Source organism: Crocodylus siamensis, chromosome 9, assembly GCF_052110815.1.
Source record: "Crocodylus siamensis isolate JL-2025a chromosome 9, ASM5211081v1, whole genome shotgun sequence".
Classification (NCBI taxonomy): domain Eukaryota; kingdom Metazoa; phylum Chordata; order Crocodylia; family Crocodylidae; genus Crocodylus; species Crocodylus siamensis.
In genome coordinates this window covers 16,816,623-16,839,568 of record NC_143403.1, presented here as the reverse complement: position 1 = coordinate 16,839,568, position 22,946 = coordinate 16,816,623, and the positions used below count along the sequence as shown (strand labels likewise).

At 42.9% G+C, this 22,946-nt stretch overlaps 1 protein-coding gene across 1 annotated transcript in view; it reads right to left on the bottom strand.

The window, feature by feature from the left end:
* Positions 1–7,150: 7,150 nt before the first annotated feature.
* PEPD (peptidase D) overlaps positions 7,151–22,946 on the bottom strand; it is a 215,007-nt gene continuing 199,211 nt past the window's right edge. The window contains exons 14-15 of the mRNA XM_090063288.1: positions 17,846–18,037; positions 7,151–7,824 (exon numbers count right to left, since the gene is read on the bottom strand). Coding sequence (XP_089919414.1) covers positions 7,675–7,824; positions 17,846–18,037 — 342 coding nt within the window. The 3' untranslated portion in view covers positions 7,151–7,674. The remainder of the gene's footprint in view (positions 7,825–17,845; positions 18,038–22,946) is intronic.

Below are 22,946 nucleotides of genomic sequence, written 5' to 3'. Positions count from 1 at the left end.
AGTTAGCCTCACATCCTTCCTGAGTGCTACTCTGATCTTCCTTCCCTTTCCTGCTAGTCTGCCCTGTATTCCTTACCTGATCTGCTGTGCCGGTCCCATCCCCGAAGTGGCATTCGGGCTACAGGTTCGCTGGCCCTGATCTAGACTTTAAAAATCAATCTTTTCACTGCAGCCAAAATTCAATGATGTTATGAAAACCAGTTAGGGAGAGAAGAAGCTTTTAAAGTCTCGCTCGTTCAGCCTTACTACAGCCCGGGGCAGGAGTGTGTACCCCATTGTCCTCTGTTACTCACTGTTGCTGCCGCTTTCCTCTGTTCTGTGGTGTAGAAATTGCCTCTCTAGCTCTTGGGGTCTCTCGTGGGCACCCTAGATTTCTCTCCCTGGTTTCACTTGGGGTTGTGTGTGTTTGCCTCCAGAGTACAAACCCCTCATATGACCAGTGTTGAATATGGAGAAAATGCAATTCTGGCTGATAATTTCTCAACCATGGAGTCTTTTCACCAATTACCCAGAACCTTGTTAGGTGCTTGTTTTCCACCTGCTTCAACTCAATGCAGTTGCCAATCCCAAGCCTGGAAAAACATGGCTAGTCCCTTACCACCTGTAAAAACAGAAATAGCCCTGGACTGCTGTTCCAGTACAAGGGCTTACCAGCAAATTAAACTAAAGGCTTTGTGCTGCATGAAGGCTCCCGGTGAAAGTCAGGCCCATGAAAACACGATGCTGCAGGAAAGACGTCCTCTCCAAGAGAGTTTATTGGCCCATACACCACACTGCACTAACATGGCTACCTCGCCTCATAGGCAGGAAGTATGCAGAGAACCAGCACAGTCTGTCTTGTATCATACAGACACACACGTTCAGGTGCGCTCTCTGCTATTTTTATTTCAGTGGGAATAAAATGTACATCATATTTCTCAGCACAAACAGCAGGCTCTTTTGCCAAGGCAGGAGTCATGGATTAAAGGAAATAGGGCTTTTTTCCAATAAAAGTAGGAGTGAAATCTCTCATACTTAAGATGAGTGGCTTGTACTTACTTGCTGGAGCAAGATTAAAAAAATAGCCCTTGGTTCTCTTACAAACAATGCCTAACCTGTCTCCATAAAGAGAAAGTGTCCTGCAGTAAACATTCAGATGTCCTTTTTATTTCGTTGAATCCATTAAAACGGAATTGACCTTTTCTATAAAATTTGTAGAAAGTCTCAAAAGCATTTGAGGGCTGTTATATACTGTATGCCTTTAAAATCTTAAATCCTTAAAACAGGGAAACAATCTTGTGTATGCTGCTCCCCTTGCTCTACTTACACTGAACATCGAGCTAGTGAAATTCCCATTGGATTCCCATTTCTGATTGCTGTAGAATTTCCTTTATGGTTTGTGTAAAGATTCCCAGCTTGTAATTTGCAAGGAAAATCCTGATGTTTATTTCCAAAAATTAACTTCTAACACGTGTGTGTGAGAGTGTAAACCAGTCAATCTGTTGAAATAAGATGAGTAACTTAAGCATGAAATGAGGATTCAGGCCTTTATTGTCAATTAGAGGCTCAGGCACTAATTCTGAAGATAGCTACAGGGCAGTTTATCCCCCTCATTCATTGCATACTCCAGGGGTTGGCAACTCCTGGCACGTGCCAGGACACGGGACATGAGGCCATTTTGCTCGGCATGCCACAGCTGACCCAGAGCTCTAGGCAGCTGCTGCAGGTGGCTGGGAGGCTGCAAGCACACTGGCTCCATGGTGGCAGCGGCTGCACATGTGTCTCTGGGTGAATGGCAGGGAAGGAGCCAGGGCAGCACAACGCTGGCCTCTTCCACACCATCAGCCCAGAGGTGTGCATGCACCTGCCACACCAGCATTGAGGATTGGGCCCCTCGCAGCTCCCCTGCCATCTGCCCCTTGTGCACCAAGTGAAGGTGTGGGTCAAGGTTGGGGTGTTTTTGGCACTCCAGCCAAATATTTGCCAACTCCTGTCCTAGTTTGTCCTTTAACACATGACTAATGGTAATAGGCTGTCATAGTCCTGTACTTCTGTCAAAGAACCCTCCATGGAGCTAGATCCCACTGTGAAGGTGGTGTCCCAACACAACACAAAAACTATCCCTGCCCCAAAAAGTGACAATCCACTGACCACATATTCCACATTGTTCAGCTGGACGGTTTCAACACCTCCATTCCTACTGAAGAGAGAATGGTGCTTCCATGTGTTACATACAGGATGCTCTGTATCATGCCCTCCCCATGGCCCCATACATGCAACAAAACCAGGCAATTTAAGCCACAAATCTCAATTTTTGCTGTTTCTCTCTGGCACCATTTGCCACTATCCTCCAGTTCATGCAATAGGAGCCCATACCTTCTTACCTGGACACAGAGCCTGTCCATAACAACTCTCCTCCTGTTAGCAAGGCTGAATGGAGTAGCTTTCCATGTTCCATTAATCCACAGTGGGTTCATCACACGCGACACGACTCGGGGAATTTACTCTTTCCTACCAGCTGTGGATGCTTCCCCGAGGATGTAGCACTTCAAGGGTACATGCATCTGGCTAACTGAAATGCAGCACAAAAAGGTCAGCATTTCAGACTTGAAAGAGCACCCTGAAATTCAAGAGTCTTACCACCATGCACTGAGGCACTGTGTCACCCCACCACTATGGGCTTCAGGTCCTTCCAATGCAACGCACTTGATGAGTAGTTTGGCTGCACAGAGACGTTGCTAATGTGGCAGTTTATGCACTTGCTTTACCTGAGAAGTGAAATAAAGACTGCAGCGTGTCATTTTAAACGCACGAATCCATCGGCCCCGGGGGCTGACAGATGCTCATTATTTTAAATTACCCATTGCTGGGAGGTCAGTTTCAAGAAAGATTGCAATGAGCCTGTTGCAAAAAAATACACAGCGCTATATCAAAGGAATAATAGCTTTCAACTGAAATCCCCCAAAGGCTTTCATTTTCCCCGCCCCAAGCTGCTATAGCACAGATTGGTTGCTAACTTAATATCAGAATTGCATCCTATTTATCCAAGGGGACTGGAGGGCTGTGGGAATGGTTTGTTCTGTTGTTAATTGTGCACCTCAGACACAGGTGCTAACTTCCTTCTCTTCTGCAGTAACTGATAAGGAGGCATCTGAATCAGATTTCAGCCTGTGCAAATTTCAGCGAAGTCTGGCTTTTAGTTTTTTGGTTTTGCCTTATTAATTAATGACCATCGTGGAGAACAGGTGTAGCCCTAGGACGCTTTGGAGAACCTTAAGACAGTGTCCAGGACCTCTTCAGTACGTGCAGCCAGATTTCAACAGTAGGATCCCTGCATGTTTCTGGGCTTTTACAGGCTTTATCACAGTAGGCCCCTGGTTCGTGGCTGGGGCCCCCAGTGACTACGGTAGTTCAGTAGATTCAAAGTTAACACTGCACTGAAATGGCTGGGATGATTCATCCTCCCTTACAAATTCTGTGCCAAGCTACTGCAAAGTTTATCTTAACTTGGTGACAAAGGTTATGTTATGTAAAGGCGGTCTGTGTACAGTGTGAGCCTAAAGATGGGGTTTTCACCTGTAATAGTTTGGCAAGTACAGCTCTCCACTGCAGATGCAGTTACGCAGCATGAGTTATACTAGGATAGCTCATTCCATTTCCGTTACAGGAACAGCCACTCCATTATGACTCCGTCCGTGCTAAGGGATTGTACTGCTTTAATTCTACTGCTGAGCAGCACAGCTTGCGGGGATAGGCAATGTCCACACAAGGGACCTGACATAACTTGATTAAATCAATTTAAAAAAAATGACCTTGATCTTTTCCACTTACAAACTTGCAGCAAAATAAATTGATTTTAATTCACTGCATTGGTACCTCCGAGGCAAGACTGGGCAGAATTGTGCACACTAGGAGAAAATGTGATAGCTAATGGGTTTTAAAATCCTATCATAGCCAGAGCAAGCTACAGTTATCGCTTATCACCAGGGAATACATCTTAAATTCATTAACCAGCAGTTAACTCCCCCCTCCCCTCCCCTCCCCTCCCCAAACCCCCCCAAACTACCCCATGCACGGTTCTTCCTTCACTGTGGATTTTAACTGAGAAATAAAAAGGTCCCGGTTCCAGTTTGCTTCCATTGGGAGACAAAAGCCGTAAGGCTCAACCAGAAGAGGACTCCAGTCCAGAGAAGGTTCCTTGCAGGAGGTATGAACAAACACCCGCTGAGATCTCTTGGTGCTCTTTTGGGGTACAGCAGCCTTCAGCTCAGACCAGGCCCCTGCCCTGGTTACATCTGGTTTGCACTGGGAACAGTTTCTAAAGAACTGTAAAAGCTATGTATTTTTTTTTTTAAATCAAAGCTGTGACTCGTGTGGTGGATCTCAGTTGCAGAATTCATGGGGCCTTGCACATAAAGAAAAGTCTGAGAAAACAAAACTAGATTTAAGCAAACAGCTGCTGCTGGGACAGGTATAATGAGAGAAAACTGGCAGTCAGCTCGCTGACATTTGCTTTGTCCTCTCCTCTCAGAGCTCGGCACAGCATTTGTTCTCTGGTACGTGGTGAAGGATACTGCGCTCTGTCGCCTCCCGTCGTCTATTTGCCCAACCTGTTCTACAGCAGTTGGGAACAATGTCTGCCAAGATTAATCAGGGAGGAAGGGAAAAGCCTATTAACTAGACCCGTGTTACAGCCTCATTGACACAATTCCAAATCTGGAGTTTTAAAAGTGTATAAAAGAATTGCTTTCAGATAACCAAGGCTAGCGAACCAAAGCAAAGGCAGGCCTCACAGCACCCAGAGCAGCAGCCAGCAAAGGAGCTGAGGGTGTGCTCAAAAAATAATTATAGAAATGGACTTTGACTCATGTGCCTACATGAGCCTGATACGCTGAGGCCATGGTGGTGACAAAGGAGAGTCGCATGCTGAGTAAGCCTCCCCGAGGCTTCTGGAGGCCGGAGAGACGGGAACGCCAGTCAGCCTATCACCGTCTGCTCTTTTTTCTAGTTATTGCAGTAAAATCTGACGTTTTCTTCAGAAGTACAAAATCCAGAATCTCTTTAGTAGCCACAAAAGGAAACACAAAAGCAGTCGCAGACATTTCTGTCAATTCCCTTAAGAATAGTCTCACCCCACTCCTCAGCAAGACTTGCTCGTTGGAGACCTCATTATATACAGGACTCACCTGGCTCGCCTCTCAGGGACCGCTGCCGTGGAGTTACTGTGAAAGACGGAACAGTTCCTACGGTTTTAAAACAAAGTGACATTAAACTAAAGGAGTGATGCATGCCAGATGACTAGCATGCAGGTTTCCTTCCTCTCTAATTTTCAGACTTCAATATTTGACAGTGGGTCACCCATGCCTTAAAAATGAGTCCATTCCTCTGTGCAGGACAACCCAATTGGCAAATATAAGATGAATCTTGTTGCAGAGGGTGGCTCAATTCAGATTTTCATAAGAAATAATTCCTGATCAAGATTCAGTCCCAGCAGCTGCTGAAGAACATATGAGCATGTGAGTTAGGAGGCAGAGATGCAGGTGGCTTCAAACTACTACACTCTCCTGTCCCGTGCTGCTGTGTCAGGAGAGTTCCCCAGTATAAGACAGGGGCTTGTTACAGCAGCTGGGGATCACAGGCGCCAGAAGGACTTTGCTCCCGGTTCACCAACCGCAGGGAAAATGATGATAACAACATGTTGGCACACTGCCATCCTATGTTGGGATTGGAACAACAGAGAGAAGCCCTCTCGTGGCCAGTGATGTGCAACAGAAGAGGGATTCTGGGCCCAGAAGCCTCAGCTTAAATTAAATTAAGCACTTGACTGGATACGAGGTGCAGGGGCAGTTTTAAAGTGCATCAGCTAGAGGTGCTACCTTTGCTGGAACTGACATTGGTACAAACTGGGTTTCTCCACAGATTAAGATCTTGAATACATTAAAAAAAGGTTGGTATTTTATACCAACCTTTGTGGGGAAAGAGGGGTGTAAAGTAAGTATTTAAAGCATGATAAACAGAGATGGTGTTGTGACACGTGCTGTCAGAGAGTCTGCAAATCATAAACCAAGTGAAAATAACTGGGCTTTTGTTACAAGTGAGACCATCATGTCTTGCAGTAACCATGTAGCACAGAGCATATAACTGGTTCTCTCTCACATGCGTGGAAGCCCAGTTTACCATTACTATCATTGCAAAGTAGTTATATCATGTCTACACACAACTGACACAGCTTAATTTGGGATCCACAAACACAGCAGCATTAAAGATACAGCCTGCGGTCACATCTGGCTCGGTGAGTCGCATCATCCATCCTCTGGTACTGGCCCCAAATGGGGCCAGCCCAGGACTGTCCCCACATGCCAGATCCAGCGTTTGTGACACCCACTCTGACTGGTCTGGGGCTGTGTCACATGCAGCACCCGCTCTAGCTGGTCTCAGGTAAGTGCGTGGGCAATGCCTGGAGTGGTGGGTGCCATGTATGGCGCAGTCCTGGATAGGCAGTGGCTCCGGCATCCCCAGGGGGGAGGGGGGTTGATCTATGGGTCCTTCACATGCCAGTTTCAGCACTTGCTGCAAGCAGGGTCCTCCCAAGACCAGCTGGAGCAGGTGCTGTGTGCAGCTCGCATCCTGGTCTAACCAGAATGGGTACCATGTGCAGCGTGGTCCTGGACTGGCTGAAGCAAAAGCTGCAGGCACCGACTCCGGCAGGGAGAGGGGGGTGTCCATGGACCCATTCTGTCCCAAGGGGATGGCCCCAGGCCATTCATCTATTTCATGCCAATCATTTGGGGCCAGAAAAGCTCGACACCCCTGCACTGATGTTACCAGATGGCTTCTCAATTTCCACCTGTTCAGCAGGAGGTACTCTACTGAATAATACTGTGAGTCCCTGTAGCAAAAACACTCCCATAAAATTTAGGCAGAATTTTTAAGGCTCTGGCTCAGATCATCCTACATCCTTAAAGATACAGATCAACTGCTCCTTCTGCTGCAGTACACCACGAGTGCAGGGAGCCTGGCTGATGTGTGAAGGATATGAATGCCCAGGATTTGAAGAAGAAAACCTAGCTGGGGAGCAGTGCAGGTTTCTGGGGTAGAAAGCTCCCATACTGAGCTGATAAGGGGTAGGAAAAGGAAGCTGAGGGATCAACACAAAGGTCTGAACAACAACTTGCAGAGGTAATTTTTTATTAGAAATCTTATTTTGTTCATTTCATTTATATCAAAATACTGATTCACAAGGAAAACATAGGTGGCACTGTCTCAGCCATTCCCAATTAACAGAAAGATCTTGGTAAACTTGTGGAGATACGTTTCCCAAATAGGAACTCTTAGGTATTTTTTCATGATTACAGACAACATACGGATAACAGATTTGCCATGTATAAAAGTTAACTGCCATGAAAATGCAGATATTACTGGAAAGAGGTAAGGTACAGATGATCTGAGGTTTTTAATTTCAGCTGTTCATCCTGCAGGATTATTCTGTTGGCACTTTGTAATATAAGATGTTGATTGAAAGCATCAAGATTTAGAGCTAGCTGAATATATGGTGCTGAATCTTTCTAATTTAATCTCTAATGAAATAACCATTCTAGCCTAATGCTTTGCTGAATTGAATCATTTTCTTTCATATGCTGCTGCCTTAAAATCGGAAGGATGACTGCTAAGCGGGACACAGCAAGTACGTGGAGTTTACTGCTTTTGGCCGGACACGCAGTCAAATGACTTGGTGCTGCCTTGGGCATCTGCCATGAAAGCCTCTATTTCCTCCGCGGTGCGTGGGACGCATGTTAGTAGCTCCATTCCACTGGCTGTCACTGCAATGTCATCTTCAATCCGGACCTGTTACAGAGAACACACAGTCACTGGTATCTTTTGGCATGCTGCAAGGCACCCTAGGAAACAACAGCAGCTGCAGTATAAAGTGCATTTCCAACCTGCTTGGAAATACGATGGCAGGAAGAACAAATGCTTCGTGATCCCCAATTTCCTACTGCTATGAGACAAGGTCCGAATTCTGCAAGGGTGAAACTTCCTTTGTAGAGGGCCCATGAGCCCGGGCTCATGTAAACTCCACATTAATCTGACAAGAAAAGCAGCCCTGAAAGACACTCCTGCGTAACAAGGAGGGTTTGGTGGGGACAGGATGACTTACTGAGGCCATTTTTATACGGCCTCATAAAATGCAGATGCTTTGGCACTGGGGACAGCAAGGGAAGAAGGAAGAATCCTTTCCCTGGGTTACCTCCAACCTTTCTAGCACAACCTATTACATGACGTAGGGGGCGGACGTGGCTGTGGCTGCTTGCACGTGCGCTTTGAGCACCTGCACTGTGTGTGTTCAGAGCGGCCACACTGCTGTGGGTTCTTAGTTGCTGTCTGCGTGTTAAAAAACTCCACGTTCCTCTTTCCTCCTGAAACACTGCAGTTAACAGGACCAGCTACAAGTAGTTCATTGTGATTTTAAAGCTCGTTTTAGAGCTCATTTTGGAGTTAACAGAACACCCCCAAAATTATGGAACTTGGAGCTGAGAAGCAAATCTCACAGCAAGTCTCAGATAATGCTGTAAAACTCGGTTGTTGCATTTTAAGTTTAAGCAGCAGTTTTTTGTGTTCCCGGTTCTTGTTCAGTTCAAATGAAAAGCCTGTGCCATTTCTATCCGACTCTAATCTCTTTCTACCAGTAAATATGCCTACACAGTCCTTTCCTGTTATCTTATCAGAAAAAATGCTAGTAAGTTGCTAAGCTGCAATAAAAGCAATTTTAGCAAGGTGTAAATCCAACAGAACACAAACCCAAGCGACTCCCACCTTACAGTTGCTTTAATTGTTTCTGACCCCTTGACATTTTAAACTAAAAATAAAGCTGGTTAACATTTGTACTTCTGCTTGCAAAATAATCCATTTGTTCAGACAATATGAGTCATCCAGCCTTATTAAAGTGTTTAATGATGTCTTTGCCAGATTATTTCTTTTACTTGGTATCAAGTTAAGCATATTCTAAAGCAAAACTTAATCAAACTTTGCTGCGTTCACACATTTGATTCAGACAGCTGGAAAAGTAAAAGCTGCCAGCCTCCTCTGTCTTTCTGAAAAGCACACGTGTGACTGCAGGGAGCCAGCACCCACCATAGCAAGAGCAAGTCCATGCATCTGAGCAAGACATTTTTTTTTAAGAGTGTTTTTTATTTTACCAGTACGGAAATGATTGGTAGAATCAAAAACAAAGCCAAGATGTCACCACTCTTGTCAGGCCATTACTGAAGTGGCAAAATGCTTGGCTTTCCAGGTGGTCGTATCACATTATTTCTGTAAGATGTTCTTATTAGGCCTCAAACATGCAATGAGGTCTGCCTGGGTGGAGCTGGGACTCTGTAAAAATCCAATGGATGTCAATGAGGCTCTGCCTAGGTGCAAAAATCCACCATGCCTGCTTGCATCATTCAGGCCAGAATTCACATCAAAGTGGTTGCAGAAAAATGTATTACTTTGATGTGGAGAGTTACAACGCCTGATTCAAAGAAACTCAAAACCCCATGACAAGCTGGTCCGGTAACGCTGCCCATTACAGTTGTGCAACGCTTCCCTTGATAAGAGCCTCTTTTCGGTTACTTGACCCTTCGCCACACTAACTCTGGGCTGAAATTTTCTATAGTGAGGATTTGTTTCAGGTACATTTTTTTTTTGCCCTTTTCAAAATCTCAGCCAGAATAATTCTTCCATTTCCACAAGCAAGGCTAATGATAAAAGGTTGTTTTGTCCCTATTAAAGCAAATGGGGTAAATCATCTTCAAACAGGTCGAATGCTTTGGAGCATGGCAAGCAGCGACTACTTTTACTTAAGGGCTGTCCCTTTTCTGCCCTTCTGAATAGCTGGCTAAATTCTACGAGTTTGAAAATGCCAGACTGTACATGCTTAGTAGAGACTAGGTTTCCTGCTCACTGAGTATGCTCCATCCCCTCCCAGCTCATGGCACTGGCTAGACAGCTCCCGCAAGCTCACACAGCAACAAAACATGCTCTTTCCAGCACCAGTCTGTCCTGTGCCCCCTTGCTAATGCTTAGGCAGTAAGATACAGGACTGATACAAGTGCAGAAAGGGCAAAAGTCAGAGCAGAAGAGAGGGAAAATAGATCAGGGCAAGGAATCAGGTGAGAGGAGAAACTGGGACTGGCTCAGAAAGATGACCGAGATGTGGGGAGAAGAGGGTAAGACTGGGACTCAAGGTGAGACTGACTGGGCAAGGACACTGACTTGGTGGGGGGGATACAACTAAGAATCAACTGGCGGGGGCAACACTGAAATCAGAAGAGGACCTGGGAATCCGGGATGGACAAACAGCACGGGGGGGAAGGAGGGCGGTGACAGACATATGTGCAACCCTTTGACAAAGCACATCTCATCCCCCTCTAGCAGCGGCCCACATGGAGCAGAGACCTACTAATGTCATCTACCATTGTACCAGCTGCAGCGTGGCTGGGTGGATTTGCAGGTTCCAGTCTGGGGATGGACCACAGTGGGGATCAGCATGACGCCCCAACATGAAACTTCATTTTCGATTTAAACACCCCCCCCAACAAACAAACAACCTTTTACATACTCATAAAGCTGCATTCACTGAATGTTATTAAGGTGGAAATGCTAACATCAAGGTTCCCACTAAAATTTTAATTCAGACTTCCCATGTACCTGGAGGCAACTCCAATACACCATTTAACAACATGTTTACATACTGCTTTTGGTATGTAACACATTAATATTAACCTGTGCTGTTAATCTTAGGAAGACTACATGCAAGAAAATCCTATCTGAAAGCATACAGATAGACTTTACTGAAGCTGGAGAACGCCAGGCCACAACTGATGTCTGTTTGTCAATAAGCACCAGTGGAGGTTCTCACAGACTTTCCCAGCACAATTCAGGTGCTCCTGGACCATCTCTTCTTCCCTTTTGTGACTAAAGCACCCTTGTGCTATGCAAAGCAGCTGAACACACAGGGAAAGGTAATGCACACTGAGCTCTGTAATCCTGCAGCCTGCTCTACAATGGGTTGAAAAGGAGAGTCAACCCTACGTCAGCAGCCAAATCTCTATCAGCAACCTGCAAGTGCTCTGTGGATCACTAATGCACTGAACGGTCCGATATTGCCTAATCAATATTTCTTGGGATAGCCCCAGCTGCTTCTCCATGACCAAGCTATTCTTCTGTTGGTCCAGTCTCACCTAAGATGCATACTAGCTGCAACTCAGGAGTGCTGCTTGCTGCCTCTACCACATATCAATAGTAACTAGAGGCAAGCAACTATCTGGTTTTGAAAACATAGCCTATGTCATTTTGCATAGTCCTCACTCATGTTCTTTTTTTCCACTTGATCCCCACTGCCAGTAATTGTCACTAGTAGGAGCCAGGTGATGGGGACTTCAGAAGCCCTAAAAGACCTCCCAAAGTGCAGCCCTATGTTTGGAGCTCATCTCCAGGGAGAGGACGATGCTGGTTTCAGTTGATTGACTTGCACTTCCTTCTCCATTGCCATTGTTGAAGAGCTGTTCTCTTACTTTTCCCATTTTTAGCCCCATTCTGGCCCCCCTTTGTCAGAAAACAGTATGTTGAAGACAGTGCTGACATTATGGGGCTTTTCACCCCCCCCCTCTAGCTTTCAAATGCACTGCACAACCCTGTTCCACAAGCATCTCTGTTTTTTTCTATACAGGCAAAGTGGATAATATTGTTGGCACCATCCTTAAAATACCACCTTCCTATTAAGTAGGGTTATATGACTGATGGGGTAGATTAGATTGCACAACTGGGTAACTCTTAATAGCAACCATCACAAGGCCAGAATGGGGGTTAAATAGATGGCTTTCATCAGCAAGCTATCCACGTAGTAGTCTAAAATGTCTTCCTAACTTCTTCAAATAGTTCTGATCTCCAGACTGGATATCCCTTACTGTCTTTCAAGGGAAGGGTGCTATAGCAGACATTTATTTTCTCTGGATATGTTAAAGGCCTTTAATTTTATGACAGATCCCAGACATAGTGAGAAAAGATTTTGTGAGGTATGATTATTGTGCATTTCCCTTTTTACTTTTTTGAGTGTTTGCACACGACCGCAGAAAGTAACAACAAATCTGGGCACAGACTCCTTCAGTAGGAGTTCTGCTTGCAAAATGGTACAAACATTTAAGGACCATCCATTAAAAAAAAAAAAAAACAGGCTAAAACCACCTGCCTGTAAAGTCTGTAAAAAAACTGCTGTCCATAAAAAACCTAAGCAACCCAGAGCCCGATTAAAGATTCCTTGTCAAAAGAAGCTAGAGGAAAATGTGATGGTCAGACAGAACAGAGCAGTATCACCTGGAGTCTGAGGAAAGAGTGCAGCACCCTGCAGGATTTTGTAACCAAGCGGAGCCACTGCAGAGCCCCCAGCCCCAGCCACGTGCTGGTGCTGCTGCTGTGTCCTGTCACCTGCCTGTAACACTGTTAGGTTGTAGGAAGGCAGTCAGTATTCCTTCTGTGGGGGCTCATGCCAGGACCACACGGCAGGGCTAGCACAAGTAAGGCCAGGGAGTGGGTTGAGGTGGGCAGCATAGTGTGGAGTACATTCAAGGGCATTGAGGTGTAGGGGTGAAAAGGAAACCCATGGAGTGGGGGTGGCTTGGTGTAAAGCCATTCCTGAAGTCAAATAGGGTCGCCAACCTTAACCCCAGACAATTTTTTTTTACTTGATAATCTGCAAACTTTTTACTGACAAGCAAACCTTTTCTTGTTATTATCTTTTACTATAGTTGGTGTTAAAACCCCAAATCTGAACCCAGCCCTGGAAGAAGAGCTACATCTATATTATGTAAACATGTCAGTAAAAAGTTTGCAGTTTGTCAGAAAAAAAAGAAATCATCTTGGGCTGACAAATCTGATGCCAGAATATGATCCCTAGAAGCTGCCACGCAAAGTAAATCAGCAAACGTTAGATTAGAGCTGAGTGTCCATCTGTCATCTGGGAGATGGTATATGGGGTAAACAGATGAACAAAGTTTAGGGTGGGTTCTGATCCTGCTGATGCACATCATCCTACCTGTTATTTTCTGAGGTGGCACATTTATTGCAAGATAAGTGCAACTATTTACACCAAACAAGCAGGCACTAGCACTATTCCGCAGCATCATTTCTTTTGCAGGCAGAATTACATGGTATAGGGATCTGGTCATCCAGATTCAAAACCCGGAAGCCAAATATCAAAACCTCTCCATTTCAGTTTCCCTGATCCCCAGTATTCTTGGAATGACATTTCATCATTATCCCATCTTAACCAGTCCCCTCCCTGTCACATCACTAGCAAGTGCCCCTTTGTCATGCACTGCAGTAAGGATCTACTAATAAACAGTTTATGCTACATAAATCTATCAAGTTGTCTTAATAAACTATTGATCAATAGTTAGTAGGTTACCCGTAACTATTACTTCTCTTAAGGTGGCTTTAGAGAAGAAATCTTTGTTTCATTTTTACTAACAACTTTTCCATATACAACTTGTATAAATATGTTTTGAGGGGCACTTTTAAACCTAGATAATAGGAAATGTTCAAAAGAAGACTAGTACTATAGCATGTACTCCCTAGCAGACTATTTCATTCTGAACCACCCACAAAAATAGGAAGTGAAATGAGCCTTGCATTGCTGTGCCATATGCAAAATGCAATTACTATACCCTTTCATAGGTGCAAAAAGGAGCACTTAAAAAAAAATTCTACGACATTAGCATGTTCTGAAGGTCCTGGATTATGTAAAGCTATTAACCTTTTAAATGAGAACAATGAAAGCAGAAGATGAATTTAAATCCACTTAAAGTCTGGTTGTGATTCAGTGTTTCACAAAGTTTTCACCCATTAGCACGGTCACTTGTTCTCTGAACACTAAGTGCTGCTAGGGAAAATAAAGTTTAAGCACAGACTGAACATTAGAGCTTAAATCAGCCTGGATGGTCTTACTAGACTTTAGGAAAACATCACATGAATGGCCTAAATCAGTAAATGAGCTTAGGAAGAATAGAAATGTCAAACCCTAATACATGTGAAAGATAAGCTCAGAGGGCAACATTTAGAGCTAGAGTAGTCAGTATTCTACTCTCCTGTAGGGGAACCAGACTACGCTTACTTTTGTGTTAAATAAGACCACAAGGACTTTTCCAGTCTGGACAATTTGTATTACAGTAGTACCTATGGGACCCAACTGAAATCAAAGCCACCTTGTATTAAGTATTACATACATACATACTATGCAATAGTTCTTGCCACACAACGCTAAATAGGACAAAGGATCTTAACTTACAGATCAGGAAATGAAGTCCCCAAAGTTTATGACCTACCCAAGATAAGGCAGCAAGTCTGGCAAAACCTAAAACTAAACCTATGACTTTTGAGGCCCAGAGCAGTATTAACTATGAGACTATCCTTACTCTCAAAAACCACAATTAATATTTTCTAGCTTTTTTTTTTTTTATTAGCTTCAGGAAAGCAGTCTCAAAGAAATCCACGTATACACACCTGATCAGCCAAAATCCTCAACTCTGCACACCTTCTCTCTGAGGACCTGTCACCCGCACAAATTTTCTGGATATCCATCTACAAGAGTAGGTACCAACCTTTTTGGCTTTGCAGCCTCCATGACCACTCTGAACCCTCTCCCCTGCCTGATCTGCCTTCTGCCTTATATGGTGTTGTGCTGCCTGCCCCTCCACAATTTGCTGTCTGCCACAGACACAGGCTGCACATGCCACTGATGGCACATGTGCTACAGGTTGACTTCCTCTGGTCTAGAGGACCTGAACATCTCCCCAACATGTGCAGGTGCAGTGCAGATACCCACACTGGAAAACACTCAATAGACCTCAAGAAATGGCAGTCTAATCACACATTTTCCTCTTTCTGCATGCAGTACAAATCTTTCTATTTTCTTAATGTAAAGGCTAATGGCTTGTCCCTCTGGGGTACCCAAGAAATTTAATTCCAACTAACTAAAGGAGTGCATTTAAAGTGGATTAGTTAAAATGCATTAAGCTATGTGGACACACTCATTTAGAATTAAAGTGGCCTTAATTTGGTTTAGCTTCATTCATTTCCATCAAAGGAAGAAATTAAGCTAAACCAAACTAAGGCTATCTGTATTGGTGCTAGTGTAGCAGTAAGATAATAGAATATATGCTTCCTTTTCTTGAGATAGGTGTTTGCTGCTAAACTTATACTTTGCAAAGTTAAGATCAGACACAACAGTAATGAACATCTTAGACATGTTAATAACTGATGATATCAGGGCATAGCTTTCTGAAGTATTTTTTTTGTTGTAGAGGAGATTTCATCTGCAATGTATTTGGAAGGGGGTCTTGGGTCTGCATAAATGAAAATTAGCTAAAACACAGATGCTGAGAACTCTAAGTAACAATTACTGGGGTTATTGCTTTTAATCAACAATCGATTAAAAAGCTAGACCTGTAAGGGTGGTCAAGTTAATTTTGATTGTGCTGTATTTAACCTTTGAGGCATGTTTCAGATACAATTCAGTTTTAGAGTTTATTCCAATTTTTTTCCTAGACAAAACTGAATGACAACAGCTGGCTGTGTGGGTTGTTTTTACAGTAAACTGTGTCACCATGTGGGGATCAGAGACAGAATTCTGCCCAATATTTTCTTGTGCAGCAAATCAGGCAACATACTCTGTCCAACTCAATTCAGATGAAATCAGCACTCAAAATTAGAGAGAGACAAAGCAAATTTGTGGGAGTAGGTTGGATTGTGAGGGACCATGCAACACCTTGACGGAAAACTGGTCCGTCCCAGTACGAGGCGGAACGTACAGCCCAACTTTGGAGCTCTAGGCTTGTGGATGCAAGCAGACACACTGTGTGCACTGATCCATCCCACTCCACTTCAAGCCAACACAACGGGAACCAGGTGTGCCTGCTCTATCATGCAGTTTAATGTGGAAGCATGTGTGGCTCTTTGAGGGGGGGTGGGGAGGAGCATTCACATCAGTACTGTAAACAATGGGCTTTGGGCTTGAATATTTCCAAGAAAAGCAAATATAAGAGACAGTGTGCAAGAACCAGGAATCAATCGAACAACTAAATAACTCCCAAAGCCTATTTCTGGGTTAAGCAATATAAAAATCAACCTATTTTTATGGTGGGGACAGTTGGAGAAGGGCACTGACAGGGTCCCTTTAAAACAAATGCAAGAGTGAGACACAGAATGACATGTTCACAGTTAGAACATGTAGAGTTAACCATGACCCACTTATTTCATTCATCCGTACCCTGGGCTGGAGAGTATTGATAAAGAAATAACACAAGGCAAGATAACATTCCTAACCACAGGAGAGAATTAAACACCAGAGGGTAAAGTCCCACATCTCTTGATAAGATTGTATACTCTGGATATATAAAACTTTTAAAGCCAGCTGTATGGGTGATTGGATGACTTGGAGGATTGGTGATGGAATAGGGAACCTTTTGTTTCTAAATTGGTGGTTCAAAGCCAGCTCAGTTCAGCAGTGTCGAAGCTGTTACTATCTGACGTCTATTTGGTGGACTGTGATAAATAAATTAGCGGTAGCAGAACAGAATTCCAGATGAACTACTCATACCAGTAAGTCACCACCACAATTGCTACTAATCATTTTCCTGGGTCACTGTTTCAGCATAACACCCAAGGAGTAAATGGAGAGAGGGGCTAGGCTAAAAGTTCCCCACCTATTCACTGACACACAGACAAGGCAAAGTAATGAAGCTGGTTTTACTGATGCCTCTTATCTTCCCTATGAACTATGAACATAGGACATTAGTCTTCTGGGCTGAGTGAAGAGGCACCTTTCAAAAGCACTGTCTTTGTTAAAAGAATAGTTACTTGAAGACATTTAACTGCTAAACTTTTTCCTAGAGTTAAATTTGTAAAAAGTCAAAAGTATCTCAGAGAGAATATGGAAATGAGGTCCTCCCCACATCCTGACCAACCTGATTGCCTTTTAGGATGTAATGACTGGCTCTGTGGATGCAAGGAGAGCGATGGATGCGATATACCTTGACTTTAACAAGGCTTTTGATATGGTCTCCCACAACATTTCTGCAAGCAAGTTAAGAAGGTACGGGTTGTATGAATGGACTGTAAGGTGGATAGAAAACTGGCTGGATTGTTGGGCTCAAAGGATAGTAATCAATGGCTCGAGGTGTAGTTGGCAGCCAGTATCAAGTGGAGCATCCCACATGTTGGTCCTGGTGCTAGTTTTGTTCAATATAGTCTTCAGCTACCTGGGATGGAGTGCACCCTCAGCAACTTTGCAGATGAGACAAAGCTGGGGGCAATACTAGATATGCTGGAGGGGAGGGCTAGGATTCAGGAGAGACCTAGAGAAATTGGAGGATAGGACCAAAAAAAATCTCATGAGGCTCAACATGCACAAGTGCAAAGTCCTGCACTTAGGATGGAACAATCCCATGCACTAGCACAGGTTCCACGCACCAGCAGCTCTGCAGAAAGAAACCTTAGGGTTACAGTGGCCAATAAGTTGAATATGAGCTGACAGCGTGCCCTTGCTGCAAAGAAGGATAATGCCATACTGGGCTGCATTAGTAGGAGTGTAATTGGCAGACTGAGGGAGGTGACTATTCCCCTCTATTCGGCACTAGTAATTTGAAGTACAGTTCAAAACTAGATAGGGAAAGTATCCAAATAGCCTACAGGATTAAAACCATACAAAGAATCTCTATCATCATATATTAAATTTTCTGAAGAAAATTTCTTTTTAAATATGTATGGAAGACAAACTAAGCAAAAAGCCAGCCCAAACTGTTATCAAAGCTGGTGAAGAGTTACTTACCCCACCAAATCCTCGAAAACGCTGCAGGACTTGATTATTAATGAAGCAAGATTGTGTAGGATCCTTCAGCGCCTGGTCCAACACATGATCAATGAAGTAAATGCCTGGTTCAATAGTCAGTACCATGCCTGCCTGAAGGACACGGGCAGTTCTCAAACTTCTGAGGCCTGGTAGGTCAATGCGCTCAACTCCCTAGAGAAAAAATATTTAAGTGATAGGAATAAACAATCATGTCAGGAATAGGTCTTTAATTAAGCCTCTTTGGTGCAGAACACTGTATAGGGCTCAGGAAAGGCAAAAAATTAAAAAAAAAAGTTAGCAGACCAAAATCCAGCAGAGGATCAAAATCAGACACCACAGTCATCTCTATTTTCTTAACTCCACTTATATGTCAAATGTGTATTGTTTCATAGATTTATGTTCAGCTGCCATACTAAACTTTTTATACTGGCTCCATATGGACTCGGTATTATCACTTCCAACTATTTACCACTTCAAAAAATTAAAACTATGTATATTATTCCTTCTACTCATCTTCTTTTGTAAAGTTTTATAACAACATTTTTAAATGATTTGCCAAACTTGAAATGCCTCCCCCATTTCATGATTGAAGTCACTGAATTATGCAGCAGAAGACAATTTCTCTAAGGATATTCAAATCATTATTAGTACTGAACATTATTAAAATTGTACATTTATGATCTTGATTCGAAAGCAATGAATTTACAAGTTACTTCATAACAGCCGCCTGTCTGGAACCAAGCTTCCCTCCCGTCCCCCCACCCCCGAATCAGACTTTCAGGCAACAGAGCAGTGATTTATATTATGGAAAAAACGTGTCAAAACAATCAAGTCCTGACTAGCAAAACAGTCTCTTCTTCCCAAAAGATGGTAAAAGTGCAATGATATATGAAGACGTGCTTAGTCAAAGAATCAGAAACATTGCAGGGACTGGTTAAGGATATTAATTGCCCTCATTCTCTAAAATGTGCCAGGTATTGCAACATCTGAATAACTAAAATCTCACTTCCCTCACTTGCTTAAAATCCTTGGGCTCTGCAGCACCCAAGTACTGCAATGGCCAGTAAATGGACTACAGGGCCACTTCCCCACAAACAGGTATACATACTTTTACTCCAGATAGTATTTCCATTGCAATAAATGGGACTACGTGTAAGTAAAAGCAAGCAAGTATATGTTTGCAATACCAAGGCTTGGTTAACTAAAGCCCAGTAAGGATTTTCTTTCCTGTCTGTTCTCCAAATACCATCTTTAAGTCACCTCTTAAATCTCACATCACTGTAAGCTTCCTTGTCCACAGCAGCTTGGGACATCTTATAGAATCAGCAGTTTTAATATGTGAAGGAAATGCTCCATTCCTCCAGGGACTAAGCACATTAACGCTGTAGTATCCTCAGCCTTTGACAGCTGAAGGAAGGAGTGTGGCATAAAAACTGAACCAAAGCTATATCACAGGCACTAGGATAGGAAGCTCCAAGTCAGTCATATTTAATTCTTACCAAATTATGCATCTTCAGAGTATGTACTTCTGAACAGTGCTGTTTGCTCAAAAGCTGTATTTCCATTTAGAGAACCCTTATTTCATAGAAATACTGCTTAAAATAGCCATCTAGTCAAGTTTATTTTATTTTCCCCAGTCATCTAAATTATATCTGGGGTTTTGCAGCTGGAGAATATATTATTTTATGACAGGTCATGTGCATCACGGTTCAGAATTTCACAGCTCGATGTGTAATATAAATGTAGGAAGTCAAAATGGTAGCCTGACTTTCAGAGGTACTGAGCACTTGCTGCTCTTGTTGACCTCAGTGGGATTTGTGGGTGTTCAGCACCTCTGATGATCAAGCCAGCATTTTCTTGGGAATTGTATTTTGTGTAATTTGATAAATCAGGTTTCACTGGTTTGCTTTGGTGGCTTCTGAGCAGATTTTTTTTTATTCATTTAACCTAATGAATCACATTTCTCTTATGGTGGTTTCAGTTAGCATGATCATGCTAAATTAGGACTTGGAAATAATCAGTATTAATCAAAATGCATAGAATTTGCATACATTTAAAAAACTGAAACGATCAGTACACTAGTGAGCTGTAAAATATGTTTATAGCTGCACAGAAATACAGCAAAAAATTTCAACTATTTCAAACAGAAAGAAACAAACTCCTCCCTCTTCCACTCTGAAAACGAGTGCCGCCTTCTCCTTTGATGTGGGAAGAAGACCTGTCTCTGAGCTTATGGGGAGGAAGGAGGGTATGAGGAAGAAAGAAAGGCAGAAGGTCACTATAACTTAAGACAAATCACCTAAGCCTCCTCTGTTAAAGTTGCCAGGGGCTGACATGCTTTCGGCGCTCCGGTTCTTTACATGTTCTAGGGCACATCACCGTTTTCCAAAAATGGCCTGGGTTTCTGGACTGCTTTTGAAAAAAGAATATCTACGCTAGTTTTAGACGGATGAAAAGAAGTGATCAAAGTTAAAACGCTGCCTAAGTACTACTATTATTTATATTACCATAGTGCTGTACTATTTTGGAGCAGAAGACTGGTCTCTCCTTCCAAAAGAAATGCATAAAAAGTTAGCTGTGGAGCACTCATAGCATGTAGTAACATGCTACTAGCAGTATTTTAGGAAGCATGGTTTTGAAGAGCTGTTTAATTTACCATAGACTGAAGCAACAAGCCATGTCCAAAGCTATATTCTAAACGCATGGATTTTGTTTTGAGGTTCTAGTCGCATTTTAAAATTGGTACACCTCTGCAGTAAGCACCGATGCACGAGACTGTCGTTTGCAAGAGCGTGCTTGCCCAGAACATCAGATTCCAATTACAGGTTCACGCAAGGTAACAATACCCAGCAAGTCTAGGCAGTGAGGACTGTCAAGGAACAAAAGAGTTATGTAAACTGAGATCTTTACTGTATATTCAAAATCAGAGTTCATGTTAAGTAATAAGAAATACAGATATATTTTGGAATAAGCTGGAAATTGGGAGGTGTAAAAATACAACCATTAGGCCCTACTAGAATGGTTCAAGAAAATCAAGTTAAAAAGTACAATGTCCCCAGAATAGTCAGCATAAGGACACACCATTATCATCAAATGGAGACCATAATAACCAGAAGCATACCTGGGGGGAGAGGGTTACTGGGAGGGGAAGCACAAAAATAATCGTCTCGGTTGGCTGCACTGCCCTCGCTATCTACATAGCCACTGGTACTGCCTCATGCACCATGGCTGGCCAGGGTGCAACGCTGCCCGGTAACATCTCTGCTAATAACCATGATACAAATAATCTAATACTTTACTTTCATACACCATTTTTTACACTGAGAGATCCCAGTTTTGCTCGCTTTTGTTTCAAGCCTTGGACACACTTCTGGATGTAATGCTTGCTACTACTACCAGTAGTTGCACTGACGTTGGTGGCTGCAAGTTTGGGGTCCACTTGGGACATCTGAGGTCCTGCTTGCCTCAGGACCCAGGGACGCCACATAGCTATTCTAATAGATATTAGTTCATAGTAGCTAGTATGAGAGCTACTACCAGCTAGAAATCAGAGCATTGAGATGTTCTGGAGGCATCCCTCCTGCCTGATGCCCAATAAGCCAAGAGCTGCTCTGCAAGCTGCGTACTGCCCAGGGAGGTCTCCCATGCTGAGAATCCCCAGCCTGGCTAAAATAACACAACGTGACCACAGCAGGGGCTTGGGCTAACCACAGCTGTAAACACTGCGTCATATTTGCAAGCCCAAGCTCTTAAACTGTTAAAATCTGTAAACTGGTACTTTTTATTAACAAATTACCATGGGAGCTAAAGTGAACGCATGTTGGAATCTCAGTTTTCTAGCACATCAAAATACAGGGAAGACAGGATGATTAATGTAATTAGTTACAAATCAATAAATATTTAAAATCATTAAAAACCAGATTTCATTTTGTTAATCCAAATGCATATTAAAACTAAACAGTTTTTTTAATCGCCACCCACTGAGTATAGCCAATTCTAATGAACTTATATACTGCAGAAAGAACTGTGTCCTGCGCAGCTAACAATCAAATGAGTTTCAAATGTAATCTAATTTGTCTCCTGTCCCTTCCTTAAACCTGTAGTTTTCTTGCTCGGTGCTAAAGATTGATTAAAAACCTGGAAAAACTGAGCACATCAACAACCCTAGAAGACTCCAGCCACCTGAAAACGTTGCTAGTTGGCTGCATTTGTGATGTCTATAGAGGAGTATATGTTTCAAGCGATGCATACCACTCCTGGTATTTGCAAGTCAAAGCTTCCATTTCTATATGAAAAAAATCCAATTACTAGTTGAGCTTCTGGGATACAGTTCAAAGTTAACACTGGGGCAACAGAGGCCACAATGAAATTTAATTGACTATTATTTAAAAAGCTTTTGCTCTTTTCCTGGACATTAACTGCATGATACATTTCCTCTGTGGGTGATAAGAGAGAAGTGCTCATCGTTTTTTCCAAGTGGCATTGCCTGTTTTGAGGCAGTGTGGGATTCTAATCTACTCATAATGACATGGGTGAGAGCATAACTTTCCATGTCATTTTTGCTTCTCCAGGCTCAGATATAACTGGGTTCCACTGCTGTCATTATGAAAACACTAAGAAAGTATTGAAGGTTTCTTTATTTAAACAGATGTTATAAAAACCCAAAGGAGAGAGCAAATGGGAGATACTAAATCTTCATTTTAGTGGCTACAGCATCAATCTGAAAGACTAGAAGAATATTAATATTTAGGAAGGGAATTCATTAGAAATGAGATAAAGCATTGCAAAATACTACAGTGAAAGTTATTATAACAAAGAATAGATTATGAGGACTCAAAAGAGACTGTTCATTCCACATAAAGAACATATGTAGGTTATTTTCAGCTGACTATGGCAGAGCCCTTCCTTTTGTGGCTCTTTTGTTATTAATGTTAATAGGCATGACATGGCTGTACCCCAAACCACAGGGCTGGAAACACCTTCTCCTTTTTATATCTTCCTTTCTTTATACAATTAAAAAAAGGTATTGCCTTGGCTTTTATTGCATATTAAAGCCACATTTGTGCATACAACAAATCAT